Raw genomic sequence first — 16,576 nt, forward strand, 5'->3', positions numbered from 1 at the left:
GGACTCTAATCTGGAGAACCGGGTTTGATTCCCCACTTGAAACCAGCTGGGTGATCTTGGGCTAGTCACAGGTTTCTGGAGCTCTCTCACCCCACCCACTTCACAGGGTGTTTTGTTGTGGGGATAATAGTGACATACTTTGTAAACCGCTCTGAGTGGGCATTAAGCCACCCTGAAGAGTGGTATATAAATCGAATGTTGTTGTTGTTCTTGTTGTTGTTATTATCTACAAAGACACTAAAGAGTCAACAATAGGTGACAATCTTGGTTCAGGCTCATTCAAAAGCTGCACAAAAATATACCACAAGCACAGTTGGATACGTGAAGCAGTGCTGAACACCCATTCTAACAAGCCAGGGCCAGAGACTGACAAAGGCTCTCAAATTAGCATGCAGCATCTCCATGAGTAACTTTAACTAGGACAAGGCAAGAAACAAGCTCAAGAACTACCTGGTTTGCACTTTAGAAGCCGAGGCATTGGTCTTGTCTTCCTGAGAAGGGAGGAGCGCAGAGGCATATCTTCTGTCGCCTGAAGAGTGCATGTCCATCGTGAAGTTCAGTTCTTGGCTTTTACCACCACTGCTACTCTCGCTGTTGCAATCTGTGCTGTCTAAGTTGTCAGAATCGCTGTTCCCACCAGCACTACCACCCCGTGGCTCACCATTGATTTTATTTTTATCTGCTTTTTGCTGTGCTAGACTTATATGCTGGTCTGGTAAAATTATCTGCACGTTTTGAGGAGTGTCTTTTGTTTTATTCTTCTTGTTTTTTCTGTTTGTGCTGGGAGTTGTCACCACATTGGCCCTTTTCTTTCCAAACACATTTGTGAAAGTAGCTGATGTTGCTGATATTCCAATAGTCGTAGTTGTAGTTGCACTTGGAGGCTCTAAAGGAACTTCTTGATCCACTGAAACAAAAAACGAACACTCAGTGTTATAAGCCAGAACCGCATGTTTCAGACCTGTAGCCTGTCGTCACGTCCAACGCATTAAACTAACAAGAATGTTAGAAGCCTAATCCATTTTAAAAGTATTTCATTAATTATTTGAATGGTAATGGATTACCTTTATTTTAATCATGTCACTTTTAGGAAGTGCTACTTGGTTTTCTTCTGTTCACTAACTATACTGTTAAGAGAAATGATCTGGGCAAGATGCAAGGAGTTTACAGTTTTAATTTTGACAAAAAGAAAGTCACAACGACAGGAGAGGCAGATAAGAGTAACAAGGGCTGAGCTTGAGCAAATTCAGCCTATGAACCTAAGATCCATTTTCAGTTGGGAATGATGAATAAAAAGTTAAGCTAAAAGCTTCAAGGAAAGAGTTTAGAAAAACGATTATATAGGTTGCGGTTTTCCATTACCGTGGTGGCATGATAGCTGCTGTGCATGCTTATACATTGCTTGGGGCTGCTTCTTACCCAGTGGCAAGGGAAACAGTGAACTGGGATAGTCAGACAACCTGAAGAACACGTACTTCCCCTACACAATGTCTTTACAATACACTGGTAATCTTAGTTGTTGTAGATTTTCTGGGCTGTATGGCTGTGGTCTGGGCATTGTAGTTCCTGACGTTTCGCCAGCAGCGGTGACTGGCATCTTCAGAGGTGTAGCACCGAAAGACAGAGATCTCTTAGTGTTAATGGGTGGAAAAGATGTTAGCAGGTAATTTATATCTACTCAGAAAGGTGGGTTTGGGCTGAGTCATCCTGTAAGAGTTTCCCAGGGTGTGAAATGCTAATGGGGGAAACTTCACTGTATCCTGAGGAGGTTCTTTTGCATATGGATTGGTGGTTGATATGCTAATCTTATCTGCAGGGCTATTGTAAGATGTAGAGTATTTTGTTAGTCTGGTGTTTTTCAGATTGCACAGGGAAGCCATTGAAACTCATAAGCATAAGCACAATTTCAACAGGAAAGAAGAGAGTTTAAGAATGAATAGAGCATGGTTTCCAGTCCTGAAAAACACCAGACTAACAAAATACTTCCATGTAAAAGTTTGCTATAACCAAGCTGAGAGGGCTTCCCATGGCCATCCCATCCATTTGTTAACAGAATTTGTTATCCCCTTGGAAGTAACTGGTTGTCAGACAGTGATGAAATAAGGCTGTTACATCCTCTGGAAAAATCTGATTAATAAGTGCGATTGTGTCTTTTACCGGAACCTTAGTAAAAAGGGATACAACATCAAAACTGACGAGTATGTCCTGTGGATTGAGTTTCAGAGGACTGATTTTGTTGATGAAATGTGCTGAATCTTTGATGTAAGATGTGGTTTTTCCGATGTGGTCCTGTAGAAGATCGGCCAGATGTTTAGCTAATTCATATGTCGGTGAACCAATGGCACTCACGATGGGTCTGAGTGGGACTGAATCCTTATGAATTTTAGGGAGTCCATAAAGTCGTGGTGGATGTGCTTCTGTCTTGCACAGTTTTCTGTGCATGTCGGGATGAAGTGAGGAATTCCTGATCAGGGCGTTTGTTAGCCTGGTGATTTTGCAGGTTGCATCTCGTTTTAGTTTTTTAGATGTGGAAGGGTCCAGAAGTTCCTTAATCTTCCTTTTGTATTCTTCTGTTTTCATGATCACTGTGGCATTGCCTTTGTCAGCTGGTAGAATAATGATGTCTGGATCCGCACTGAGGGTCTTGATGGCGTTCCTCCCCTTGCGGGACCACACAGCGTAGCATCCAGACAAGAATAAAAGAACATGAAAGACACTGCAGACTTGGCCCACCTGAAAAATCAGCAGTGGCTGAACATAGCCTAACTCAAACAGGACACAGTATCTTATTCCAGGACACTAAAATACTGGACAACACATCCAACTACTTTGTCAGATTGCACAGGGAAGCCACTGAAATTCATAAGCATAAACACAATTTCAACAGGAAAGAAGAGTGTTTAAGAATGAATAGGGTATGGCTTCCAGTCCTGAAAAACACCAGACTAACAAAATACTCTACATCTTACAATAGCCCTGCAGATAAGATTAGCATATCAACCACCAATCCATATGCAAAAGAACCTCCTCAGGATACAGTGAAGCTTCCCCCCATCAGCATTCTACACCCTGGGAAACTCTTACAGGATGACTCAGCCCAAACCCACCTTCCTGAGTAGATATAAATTACCTGCTAACATCTTCTCTACATATTGACACTGAGAGATCTCTGTCTTTCGGTGCTACACCTCTGAAGAGGCCAGTCAGCTGCTGGCAAAACGTCAGGAACTACAATACCAAGACCACAGCCGTGCAGCCCAGAAAATCTGCAAATAATGTTCTCCAGCCATGAAAGCCTTCGACAATACACTGGTAACCATTGCAATTTGGATAAGTGCTAAATTCCCACACAAAAGTTTTACGTGTAGAAAATTCAGTCATCTAACCAAACTTTTTGCTTGTTAAGTAGGAATTTGAGGGGGCAAAGGAGTTCCTTACCATCCTCATCATTCTCTTCTTCATCTTCATCTTCTTGCAGCTCTAATGTTTCCTTAGGTTTGTTCTCTTCATCTTCCTCCTGTTTTCTTTTCTGCTCCTCTTTCTTCTTCTTTCTCTTCTCCTTCCTCTTCTCTCTTTTTGCTGCAAGAGCCTGCTTCCTGCTCTCTTCTCGGGACTGTGTAAAAACAAACTACTGTTTAATGATTGTATGCCTTGACAACCCAGATGGGGAAATAACTGAAATAGTAGCTAAGTTTCTCTACAGTGCCATGGTTATACGCCCTGATAAGTAATATTCTGTACTGGTTTTGCTGCACTGTTGCTCTGCTCCTATCTGTATTTTAATCTCATTTTGTATGGAGTCATTATTGTATGCCAACGTCAAACCTAAGAATTTTTATTTAATATTTGACAGTTGTAGTGGTATGACAGTAGAACAGACTTAGCACATTATTTACCAGATTCAAAATTTTACTATTGTATTTTTTCTTGGTTCAGAAACCAATGAACCCCCAAACTAGCATGTCATTTATCACACAAGACAACATTGTTCTTTGTCCTACAAAAAGCTAATGCTGACGTTTCTTCTTAGCTTATAAAAAACTATAATTAAACAGTTCATGCTCTCTTCAGTTTGTGAGTCCTGGCAGACAGATCCTCTGGGAAGAGGATACATGTTCTAATGCCTTAGTACAAGGATGGCTAACTTCTGAAGGGGCAGAATGAGCTCCTTAACTGCTAGCTTGCTATCAGCACCACAGCCCCATCTAGCAGTGTATCTGGCTGTCTATCAGAAACAAGTTTTGTTTCTCTAATACCTCTAAGAAATAATTTAACTCGACACTGTAGTTCGTTAAGGCAACTGGATGCCAATATCTATATCTGCTCTCCGTGACCTACTTTAAAGCACATTTTAGTAAGCACATAGGAATTTTGATTGTATACATGTGTGCATGAATCATTTTCTACTACCCATTTCTTTTACTTTGACTACTCAGAAGTCTGTTAACCCACCCACCTCCTCTTCAATTCTCTGGGATTCTGCCTTACTACTACAATCATAAAGTATCCAGAGAAGGGAGGAAGAAGAAAAAGTTCAACGGCCCTTCTCTAACTCAGAAAGAGAGGGGGATGTGTGTGTGCACGCACATGTATACACACATGGCTTCTCAGCTCTATTTAGCCTAAATGGGGTCAGGCATGGAACAGAAGATGACTCCAGAAAAGATCTCTTCATATGATGATTATTTCATCTTCCCTCTTGTAGCTACTTTATCATGTGACGGAGGACGGCTCAGTGAGAGGGGTGAGCCACTTCAATGTCTGTGGAACTGCAGCCCTCCCTCTTACCTTTTCCAAATCTAGCTCTTTCAGCAGGATGCTGGCATTCTTGTTTGCTTCAGCAGCTTGTTGGTCCTTGGCCTTCACAATGGTTTCCACACACTGGTGACATTTTTTTAACAAATCCTGTATAAGAGAGCGACTATGTTATGGGAACCACCCTTGACATCTTTTAGACACTTAGAATACTTCATGTACATGCACAGATACTGCATTTGGAGAATGTTTTTGTAGATACTGAATTATGCAACATTCTGAAATTACAGTAAGTGATCAGGATGACCTAAAATATTCTAAAAGATACACATATTAAAGCAAATGTTTATACCTTTATTAACTGACCTGAAAATGTAAACAAATGTTGAAATAGGGGGCTTAGTACTGGCAGAGCTGCCTGCTGCAACTAAAATATCTTCCAGCAGCCAGACGTCCACCTACTCATTTTGGAATCATGGCATTCCAAAAATCAGAAAATGACTTTCATGCTGGATTAGCAGAAACTTTTAAAAAAAGGGTTAAATATAGAGCGTGCTACATGCGTGTCAGATTCCAAATGGTTTTGGGGGAAATACATGTTTGAATTCTTTCCCATGAACAGTCTTTGTGGTTGACATCCAGCATGTCAAGAAGAAGGGTTGCATTTCAGACTTCCATTGAATGGAGTTGTCTGTACACGCAGGAAATGCGTTATTTGCCTTCAGACCACATGCTGCTGCTTCTGCATGTTTAAATCTGGTCTTGTCCCTGAACAGATAACTTGCTGTTGAGCATCAGTGCGCCATCCCTCCCAACTGCAATATTCAGGCAGTCATTTGGTGACTCTGCACAAATACATCAGTTTTCAACTGCCCACGGGCATTCACAGAACACTGAGGGCCTCTCAGCATCAATTCAGGCAGTAATTTATTCTGCATTTATCACCACTCTTTTAAAACAAAACTTGAAGAAGCAAGGCACTCAAAATAATTTTCGGATATCATCAATGTAAGACTACTCTCAGGTAGCACACTTGTTACTGATGGGTGGAACGTGGCTGCACAAACCACAAATCATGCAAACAATATTGTTTGTGCTAAACAAAGGTCTCCATTCCCACACCGTTCTTACTTAAATGGTTTTTGATAGGCCGCCAAGACAACAGTTACAAATAATCATATTGCAATTGTAAAAGTGCTTTTTCATGCTAGCAGCAGAGCACACAAAAAAGTACTAGTTCTAATTTCCAAAGCTGCTGTTAGCTACAGTTACCTGTGGTGGATAGGAACCTGTGGTTCCTATCACACGCTGCTTTTTAGGCATGTTTAAATCAGTGCTTGCCACTCAACATCTGATCTGCCATCAAGCACTTCAATGTGCTGTGTGTAGTTAACTACATTACTTGAGAACAGACTAAAGCTCTTCCTGGAACTTACCTTGTCAGTTATCGTCGCTATGTACCTCATGCATTCAATGTCTGAAGGAAACTGGTTCACTTCTTTCACCAAAAACTGAACTACTCTCACATGGCCCTGAAGCAGAAAAGGGGGGGGGGGGAAAACAATTTTCCAATTTAATCTGTTCAGAAAAGCAGCTAAAATTTGCAACAGTTATATACGCCACTTTAAAACCAAGGGGATCCGTATTAAATAGGAGTAGATAATCTCAGCTAAAATGTAGCATTAGCCTTGCCATGCTGCATAAGACAAAGACCTATTTAGACCTGTCAGATGCTCAAAATCATTTGAAAGCAAGTATGATAAACAGTGTTATCTCCTGTATTTCTTCAGCATCTGGAAACGTACATTCAGGGCTGTGTATTTACTACACTTCTGCAGAAGTGCATCAAAAACACAATACTTAAGCTTGTTGGTAATCTAAGTTTCTTTGCTTGCTTTTTGAAATTGTCGTGTCTTCATGGCTGCAAAGAAATGCTTGGAAATGTGAGGGAAATGTTGAGAGAAACTTAACCAGAGAGCAAGCCTTAAGATTTCCAGTAGTGGCAATGAGCTTTCGGCGCCAAGCATAGTTCTTTGTTTCTTCAAAATCAATAAATCAGAAATGATGTAAAATAGTAGTTTGCTAATGTCTGTTTCTGATGGCAAAGGGGGATGCCTGGCAGAGACTGCAGCATGTGATGTCCTATTGATCCTGTGGGAAAGGTGACTCAACAGCCTCAGAAGATAATCCTGCCTTTCCCAGAGATCCTTGGTGGGGCAAGAAAAAAATTCTTCACAACTTTTTATCGCCACCAGTGCATCATTTTCCTTCATGGTATCTTTATGGGGTCCTGCAATTTTCAAGCTCCCCTTGACCCCATTGGTTGCGACTTCCTAGAAAGTCCTCTTCCTCAAGGGAATTCCCCTAGCTGCTTACTTCAGTACACAGATCTCAGAGGGCTAAGATTTAATTTGCAACAAATCTCAGTCCCAGAATCTGTTTTCCTTTGTCTGGGCTGAGATACAGAATATGAACAGGGCAAGGGTTTTTCCTAGTCACAGAATAACCATAAGCAGTCTGCATTAGCAAACTCTGCATGAGGCTGTAAGGAAAAGCACTTTTGGCCAACTGCAGCTGCTTCTTCAAATGTTCTTCAAGCATTAGGATGGCCATCTCAAACCTCTGCGCTTCAGCCCAACTGCCCAGCCTCAAGAGAAGTTAAACAAAGGAAGAGTTCCTTCCAAAGGACGAAGTAGCTGAAGAAAATGTGCCGAACCTTCACTTTCAGAACAAGTTCTACCCACTTACCTTACGAAATGCTGACATAAGGGGCGTGATTTTACGATTATCTGCGGCATCCACATCAGCTCCTGCCTGCACGAGCAGCTGCACTACATCAAGGTGGCCACCATTTGCTGCCAGCCAGAGCGGTGTGTTTCCTTTCTTGTTCCGAACATCAATATGTGCTCCCCTGAAAGGAGTTAGAATACAATTGCAGATGACAAGTAATTGAGGCAGAAACAGAAACGCAACTTGCTTGCAGACATCAGTCAAATATCGAGTATCAATAGCTTCAGAACATCTCTCACCATCACAAGAGTTAAACAGGATTTGCCAAGGACTGGTAAGTTTTTTAGGGCAGGGACTAGCCTGAGTTTTGCCCGTTACTCTGAAAAGTGCTATGTACATAGATGGCGAAGAACAACAACAAAGAACGACAGGAAACTCCATACCGATTAATCAGGAGCTCACAGAACTTGTAGTGGCCTTTATCTGCTGCAATTGTTAAAGCAGTATCTCTTGAGGAAGGCACGGGAGGAGCATTGACATCTGCTCCTTTATCAAGAAGAACTCTTCCAACTTCTGCATATCCCCCAGAAGCAGCTTCCATCAGAGGGGTGAGCCCAGTCTGTTTAAGAGAATGTGTTTGAATCACGTCTATAGAAAACAATTCTAAACATGATTTCAAAATTATTATTAGCTAGGAGACAGCACAGGACTTATTGTACAGCCCCTTTGCAATCCTCCTATGCCAGAGAAAATAAGTTTTGAGGCTGGAGACTACCAAGACAGACCATACCAAAGGATCAGCAGAAAGATTCTTCTGGGCCCTACAAAATTGTCATTCCCATCACATAATACTCTGTATCAAGTTCTCTTTATCATTCAGTGCTGCTGTGCTATCTAATGAAAACTTCTCTTGATGTTTCATTGTTCTTTGCAACAACAGCTCCCCCACCCCCACAGCAGATTTAAGCAGCTCTACAAAGAGCAAGCTTGGAATAAAATTACAGCATCTGAAAATGAATTCACACATTTATGGCCAATTTATTCTGAGTAAAGTAGATGCTGCAGTTTTTCACTTCCAATGTATGCTTTATTATTAAAACTCAATATATTCTCTTAAAATCTTAAGCACTGTTTCTGTGTACACAATTTGAAAAGTATAAAATTAGTATAAAATTGAACAATATACATCCCAAACAACTTTGGTTGCTGAATAGCAGCACAGAGTTTGGAATCTGTTACAACAATGTGCAGCTACTGCACATATGCCTCACTAGAACTCTGGTACACTTGTAGGGCCTAGTTCAGCATAGGTCCACACATGGCTGACCCTCCTAGCCAGCCCTTCAACCTGGCAAATTGAATTAAGATGTGTTTCTTTGCCCGTCTGTTCCACCTAAGGCTTTGCCACTCCCAGCTGGCAAACCCTCTCCGCATTCACTGACCTCCAGACTACAGTACTAGCCGTTATCCTATTCAGTCCCAGGACCCACCTGCAATCCAGGAACCTTACAGGACTACCCACATTTAATTTTTACTCTGTGTGTCCATCTCTCTTTTGGGTCATCAGGAATTTAGGGCACAGATACCTCCTTAATTTTGGCAGATGGAACTTCAAGATACACGTGACCTCTCTTCACTTGTATCCAGCAATGAACTCTACTCTCTTTTTACTTTAAAAAATCTAAGTGAAAGATGAAGCCACTAAAGTGTAGTTTGGCTTAGGACAGGACTCAACTCACTTGTGGCTTCTGATCCATCAATGCTCTAGTCAAACCCATGCTGCTGAAATCAGTATATCCCAAGTGTCACGTCTTGAATAATGGCATGTTATTCAAAGTATAGCAACAATGCTTAAGAAATGCTCTGACCTGCCCACTGATGACCCAACAGTATTAGCTGGGCTGGTTCGTTTTCTGATCAGTAAAGCAGGCTGAGGTCGCCAGATCTGCACTGCCTGGTCCTTAAAACCACAACTTTCTTGGGAGGAAATGGAAATGTTTGCCTGTCTGCTTACCTTTGCCCTGTGTTCAACGTTGGCTTTTCTGTCCAAAAGCAAACTGACCACCTCTGCTCGGCCTTGGAAGCAGGCTAGGGTGAGAGCTGTGTTCCTATTGGTTTCAATCTGAGCATTAATATCTGAGCCCATATCAAGCAACAGCTTCACTGCAGGAACATGGCCATTCATAGCCGCCAACATCAGAGGAGAAATGCCTAGTTTACTCCCAGTCCTACAGTGATGAAATAATAGTTATGACTGACAAACATGGTTAACGGTCAAAGAAATAAGTATTTTCACAGGAAGATGCATATTTTTAAAAATAATATTTTTTAAAAAACTGGAGAAAAAATAGGACATATATAAAAGCCATCTAAAGCAGGCAGGATGTAAAAAAAAACCCCAAACTTTACAAACTAGCAGGTACCACTACTAAATCATGACATTTTAAAATTATAAAATTAAGACAGAGAATACGCCATACATTTGTCACCAGTACCTGCTCTACTGAACAGTATCAATAAAGCAGGACGGTTTAACAGATCCCTCTATAGGCCTTAAAAACCCCCACTGGTAGCAATATTTAAGGATAGTAAAGATGAAATGCAAATCACCCATCTTGAGCCGAACCAGAACACAGCCTGTTACCTTGAATTAATTTCCGCTCCAGCATTAAGAAGTATCTTTATAATGTTCACGTATCCCCCCGATGCAGCAAGACTTAGAGGTGTATAATCAGACACGTTCCTGTGCTCTTTGTTTGCTCCACGTGCCAGCAGCAAGTCAACCACCTGAGACATACAACAGTGTGAAGAGGATAAGGCAATGGCCTCCAGCACTGGGCAGAATCAACAAGCACCCCAATCGTTTTGTGCATAACCGATTGCCAGGAAGAGCAAAAGCTCAGGCTAGAGCACCCAAGTTCTTCTGTAGCATCATGCCTATTGCTTCATACGTATACAAAGAACCTGCTGCTAGCCATCATCATACAATGGTATACAAAGATGACAGCAGCACTGCACTTGGCACCAATTATTATTATTTTACTTAGTCAGCATGCAAGTCTTATCGACTCATCCCAAATTATTTGCATGCCCATGCCCTATTTTATGAGTTAGAAACCTTTCTTGTAAAACTGGAAGAAACATATACCGAGACACACACACACACACACACACACACACACACACACACACACACACACACACACACCAGATACAAAAATAGGAAACAGACTAAGGTCCTGTTCTCATACATCTGATATTGTGCAGAATTTACAATGGATGGCTGAGCAAGACTGGACACCTCTGTTCTGCATCTATGAACTGAATGCAACTTTGGAACGGGATGTACATGCATAGCATCCAAAATGTGTCGGTTTAATGGTTTAATGCAACAAAACTTTACACATAATTTTGAAGGACAGGTAATGTAAGTAATGCACAGATGTTACATAATTTCTGGTACGCCTGGATAGGATAAAAGCATTTTTATCCTATTTCAGTTTCTTTTCCCCTCAACTGCCAATGATTTTCTAGCAACCTGACAATAACTTTCATGAATAACTTTAAAGGGAGCATTTATGTATTTAAGAACTATTCTAAAGACTATGTACTTTGTTTGGTGTAGTGGTTAAGAGCACGGGACTCTAATCTGGAGAGCCGGTTTTGATTCCCCACTCCTTCACTTGAAGCCAGCTGGGTGACCTTGGGCTAGTCACGGCTCTCTGGAGCTCTCTCAGCCCCACCCACCTCACAGGGTGTTTTGTTGTGCGGATAATAATGACACATTTTGTAAACCACTCTGAGTGGGTGTTAAGTTGTCCTGAAGGGCGGTATATAAATCGAACGTTGTTCTTATAAATTTCTACAGAAACAAGTTAAGTATCTACTGAATATTAAATATACCCTAAGAACTACTATAAAGAAAGCTGGAGACATGTCTACCACTATTAATCAACACAAAAAATAGATATTTCTAGCATACGGTATACATAATGTAATAATGTGCAGTGGAATGCTGAACGGAAATAGGGAAACATACTGGACTTCTAAAAGTTCACCCAACATAAGATCACGACGTTTAACATAACTGCATGCCAAACCCACCAAAGATGAGAAACATTTACCTCTTGGCGTCCACCAGAACATGCTAATGAGAGTGGAGTGTCCTTAGTACGTTCAGACTGTGCTTCTATATCCCCACCTTTGTCTAGAAGGATTTCCACCACGCCAACATGTCCAGCCGTTGCAGCTAAAATCAGCGGCGTGAAACCTAACAGAAATGATCACATTAGAAGCTATTTTAGGGAGCAAAAGTAAAAAACGTAAGAGCTACTGAAAGGAAAAAGACTGATACTTTAAGAGCCAGAAAATAAAGAGTCTGAAGATGGCAGAGGTAAAATAAAGCAGAAAATCTGTTTAAATTCATGCTGCTATTCATGGGTTTTCACACCAGTTCTATTTTGTTGTTATTGCAATTGTATTTTTACTGATCTTAACAATGGTTTTAGTGTTTGCTTGTTACAAGTCTTTATACCTGTTTCTGGATCATTTTGTATTATTAACTGTTGCTGGACACCATCTTGTATGCAAACTGCTGAGAGTCAGGGCCTAAACATTTTAAAGAAACAAGTCTGTGCCCAAAGGGGTGCGAAATCCACCATCTTCAATTATTGCTTCTAGTCTCATATAGTAAGAAGAATCAAACTCTCCCACACTTGTCATTCTGTTGCAAAGCCAGGAAAAACAAGAACTTCAGCAGCTAAGAAGTTACGGAAACTCTGATGGACTAATAAAACCACAGAGAGGTAGTAGTGCTTAGAAAGCTTACCTTTCTTGTCTCTGTGTTCTATACTGGCACCTCGTGCTATCAACACAGAGACGAGTTCTTCGTGTCCGCCAGCACAAGCAAGAGTCAGCGCGGTATCATGGTTACTCTCAGTCTTAATGGGAAAGACATATTTTAATTTTAGGACAAAACAATATCTATTACTGCTTTCCATTATGTTATTGAAATGTTTATGAAAACTTAGCCAAGTTATAATTACTCACATGCGCGTCAATGTCAACGGAAGGGTATGTGGGGAGCACCGACTGAGAAGATACATTGAGTGTTTGTGAACAGGGCTCAGGCGTAGGCGATTCTGTAGCATTTGAGGAACTGGAGCCAGTGGGAACTCTGCTATTAACAGCTGGAAAAAAAATAAAATGTTATCTGCTGCATGAATAGCTCCTTTCTCAGAGAGCAGATTATGTCCTACTAATTATTTAATCATGAATTGCCAAGAAAATAGAAAATGATGCCCCCGTTTTAGAAACACTTAGGGCCAATTCTTACTTTACAATTTTGCATTCTGGGACCAATGCTCAAATATAAAACACATGCACCCCTCAACAAAGGTGAAGAGTGCACATGGAAAATATAGAACATGTCCCTTATAAAAACATTCAAAAATGGATGCCCCCCCAACTTTAAAGATATAGTAGTGCCATACACTAAGCACAAAATCTAAAGTGACCTTCAGACACTGATTACAGCAGACATTGCTTGAAAGAGTAAACTTTCACTTGCTGCCCTAAAGGGAGTTCACAGATGCATTCTTGAAATTGAGAAATATGTTCAGATTTGGGATAATGCACTTGAGCAACCACAAGTCAACTTCCTAATAAACCAATTATTATTAGATAATTTGTAAGGGGCCATAATTCAGCGGCAGAGCACATGATTTGCACAGAATAGGTCCCAGGTTCAATTCCTGAAATCTTCAGTTAAAAGATCTAAGGTTGCAGGTATTGAGAAAGACTCTTCTCTGCTTGAGATGCTAGAAAGCTACCACCAGTCACTGAAGAAACTGCTGGGCTAGCTGGACTTGGTAGAATAGCTTCATGTGTAAGTGAAAAATAAGCCAGAAATTGGACGAAGTGTCATCATGTACAGGACATGAATCACAAATATTAAATTAATGGCATGACCCAATTCTTCTGCTTTGAAGGAATTCAGCAAGGATATGCAGAAGACAGGCAACCTATGATCAACGAAGGTCAACTTACAGATAGGTTACTTCACCTACCAAGAATTTTTATTAGTGTCTGCTGACTGATATCTGTGTTATATCTGAGTTTTTATGAAAAAACACATCATCATTATAAGCATTTTCTTGACTTTAAACTTTACATATAGGCAGCTTACATCTTTGGAGGCTAAATCTAGTTTAGCCTCAACTGTTTTGTTGTTGGATTAACACAGAACACTTGAAACAAAACCTAGCAATCAAATGATACCGAAATGACCATGTTGACTGCTTACCTGAATACTAACATTTTACATTTAAGACAAAAATGCCCATTATTGGTCACTACACACTATTCTGAATATGTTCTATATATGAGAAACTAACCTAAGAACAAAGGCAAATTGTGCCAATATGCTTTAATTTCTGTATTAATTTAAAGATTCAGCATGGAAAACTGTACAGAGAATAGGCCTTATTCAAGATGGATAAGCAACAGAAGGATTTCAAAGGGTGAAGAGTAAACTTGATTTTACACAAGAAAATGCAACCATGTCAATTTTTGTCTGAGCACTAAAAGACTAAGATGGTTGTTTTGAGTTTCATACAAACTCCTTACACCAAATAATGTAAGGTCTGATTAGATGGGGCACCAAAAAGAGCAGCTGACACCGGTTTAACAATATAACTGTTTTTAAAAAGTTGAAAACCTGCTGTTTCCTCCTACCTCTCACTCTTCTACACAACAGTCTATGTTGTTATGAGACAACCCAGTGTGGAAAACACAGGCAGAACACAGAACAGTACTTCTGCAAGTTTTTCCTCAATTCACTCTAAGAATTTCTAACTTATATTGGATTTGGAAAAAGATGTTCAGTCCAGCTGTGCCACTGTAAAAATATTTGAAAACATTTCAGTGTCATATCCCATCACCAAAGCAGAAAACGTTGTTTCTGTTACCTGAGAAGTCAAATTAAGGAGATGATCTCAAAACTGACTTCTGTGATTTATAAAACACCCTTGAAATGGCTTGTTTACATTTCAAATTGCCAAATCATTTAATTTGCACACTGAGTGGGAAAGAGGAGCCATCGTGCATATCAGATTTATGGTGCTGAAGATGTAGTGAGTGTTTTAGATGTCACAAACCTCGAAATAAACTGAGATTTGTCTACCCCTTCCCCAACAGTGTAACAAACCAGTCAGTAGTCTCAACAAAATTAAGGCAACTAAAAGCCTGCCCATCTCCCGGGTAAAGCATTCGGACACAGAGGACGTCTCAATCACTGGTGGACTAAATGAATTGGGTGCTTCTAGTTTTAAAAGTAGAAATATGTAAGGTGTACCCATGACTGATGTAGGTAGAGACACAACCCAAATCACAAAGGATCAGCTGAAGCAACTCAATGCTGGCTTCTGTTCATGTGCCCAGAAGAAAGCTGCAATATTCGTATTTATATGTATGCAGCTCCATCACAATATATAGCATTTTACAAAATAAGCAAAACAAAACCCAGGAAGGACTACTGCTCCTAAGCTCATCTATCGTCAAAAAGAAGACAAGAGGGAAGGAATGGGAAATGCGAGATTAAATATATGTACACTGTTACAGTTTGGGATAAGGAGTAAGTGTGGGGGCTGGGTATCCTAGAAAGCTAGTCTTTTGAGAAGGAATTTGCGAGGAAGGGGCAGCAGTGCACAGGACTTCTGAGCTATTCAACAAGAGTATGGCTTTGGCTGTATCACATCCTGTAAACCACTGGGATTAACAGTTACTGACCTCAGAAGGATACTGATGAAACAACTATTATACGAACACGAAATCCAACCATTATATGCATTAAACAATGCAAAGAAAAATCCATTTCTAAAGAGGTTGACGTCTGTCCACATAGAATGCTAGTGCTATCTCACCAGTGGATTCTGGAACTATAAAACGCTACCAACTCAATGTACTGCAGAGCATATTTAGTAGCTACAAGTTCCTTCCACAAATGGCGAAACTTCTGCTAATAGGAACAGATACCCCTCTCCACTGAGACTATGGACAAAAGTGACTGTTATTTGATGCATTTGCATTTATACCCCACTTTTCTCCTCTGCTGGGAGTGATTTAGAACATCGTTCTCCTCTCCTCCACTTTCCCACAACAACCACCCTGTGAAGTAGGCCAGGCTGAGAGTTTGTGACAGGCTCAGGATCACCCAGCAAGCTTCCGTGGCAGAAGTGGGGATTCAAACTCAGGTCTCTCCAGATCCTAGTCCAACACTCTATCCACTACGCCATGCTGACTCTTGACTCAAGATGTAAGGAAAACAAGCATGCTTTAAAGCCTGTATAAGAAATAAAACAATTTCTTGTCTTTTGTCGTAATTGTTTTATATTTATAAAGTGTATAAATATGACAACTTGTCCGCACTCCTGTGATTCACATGTCATAGGATTTTGTTATTTTTAAAGCATCAGGGTTGGGGAAGGCATATGGACACAGGATGATCATCATTTGAGATCATGACCTGCCACAAAAATACATGCTGGAGCAGCAAATCTATTCTCCTGGTAAAACAGACATGCCAGAGTAAGGCTCCCGCTACAGGGAGGCCGGCACTGAGATAAACACATGACTGGGTGTGCAGAACTATACCCGGGTGTTTATTGAGCAGGCAGAAGGTAAAGGACATAGCTTGATTCAGTAGCTGCAAGGCTGACTGCTGATTTCCTATAAATGGTTATTCGGAAGGTGACTGGTGGCAGGGGCTGAAACCCACTGCTATGCAATTTATTACAAGAAATCCTCCCTTCCCTCCCATTTTTTAAAAAAAAACCTGTTAAATTTTCCCCATTTTAAAAAAGGTCGGTTAATATTTAGTGGTATTAAAAACTGTTCAATATGCAGATTTTCCTTTTTAAAAAATCTGTAAAAAATATGCTTTCACACCCAGGTTAGGAGGGCTATCTATACACACCCACTGCTGAGAAATCCAGAATCTTCTACCAGAATATTATCAAAGACAGAAAACCACCTAATGTGAAGTCTGGTAAGAATCCACTGCAAAATGGGTGCTTGGGAATGGAGCTTTTCA

At 40.6% G+C, this 16,576-nt stretch overlaps 1 protein-coding gene across 1 annotated transcript in view; it reads right to left on the bottom strand.

The window, feature by feature from the left end:
- The window catches only part of ANKHD1 (ankyrin repeat and KH domain containing 1), a 110,620-nt gene that overhangs the window by 21,576 nt on the left and 72,468 nt on the right, over positions 1-16,576 (bottom strand). The window contains 11 exon segments of the mRNA XM_054985433.1: positions 451-907; positions 3,439-3,613; positions 4,789-4,905; positions 6,192-6,287; positions 7,504-7,666; positions 7,929-8,104; positions 9,500-9,713; positions 10,130-10,272; positions 11,610-11,755; positions 12,314-12,425; positions 12,535-12,674. Of these exon segments, the coding sequence (XP_054841408.1) occupies positions 451-907; positions 3,439-3,613; positions 4,789-4,905; positions 6,192-6,287; positions 7,504-7,666; positions 7,929-8,104; positions 9,500-9,713; positions 10,130-10,272; positions 11,610-11,755; positions 12,314-12,425; positions 12,535-12,674 (1,939 nt within the window).

This window comes from Eublepharis macularius, chromosome 7 (assembly GCF_028583425.1).
Source record: "Eublepharis macularius isolate TG4126 chromosome 7, MPM_Emac_v1.0, whole genome shotgun sequence".
NCBI lineage: Eukaryota > Metazoa > Chordata > Lepidosauria > Squamata > Eublepharidae > Eublepharis > Eublepharis macularius.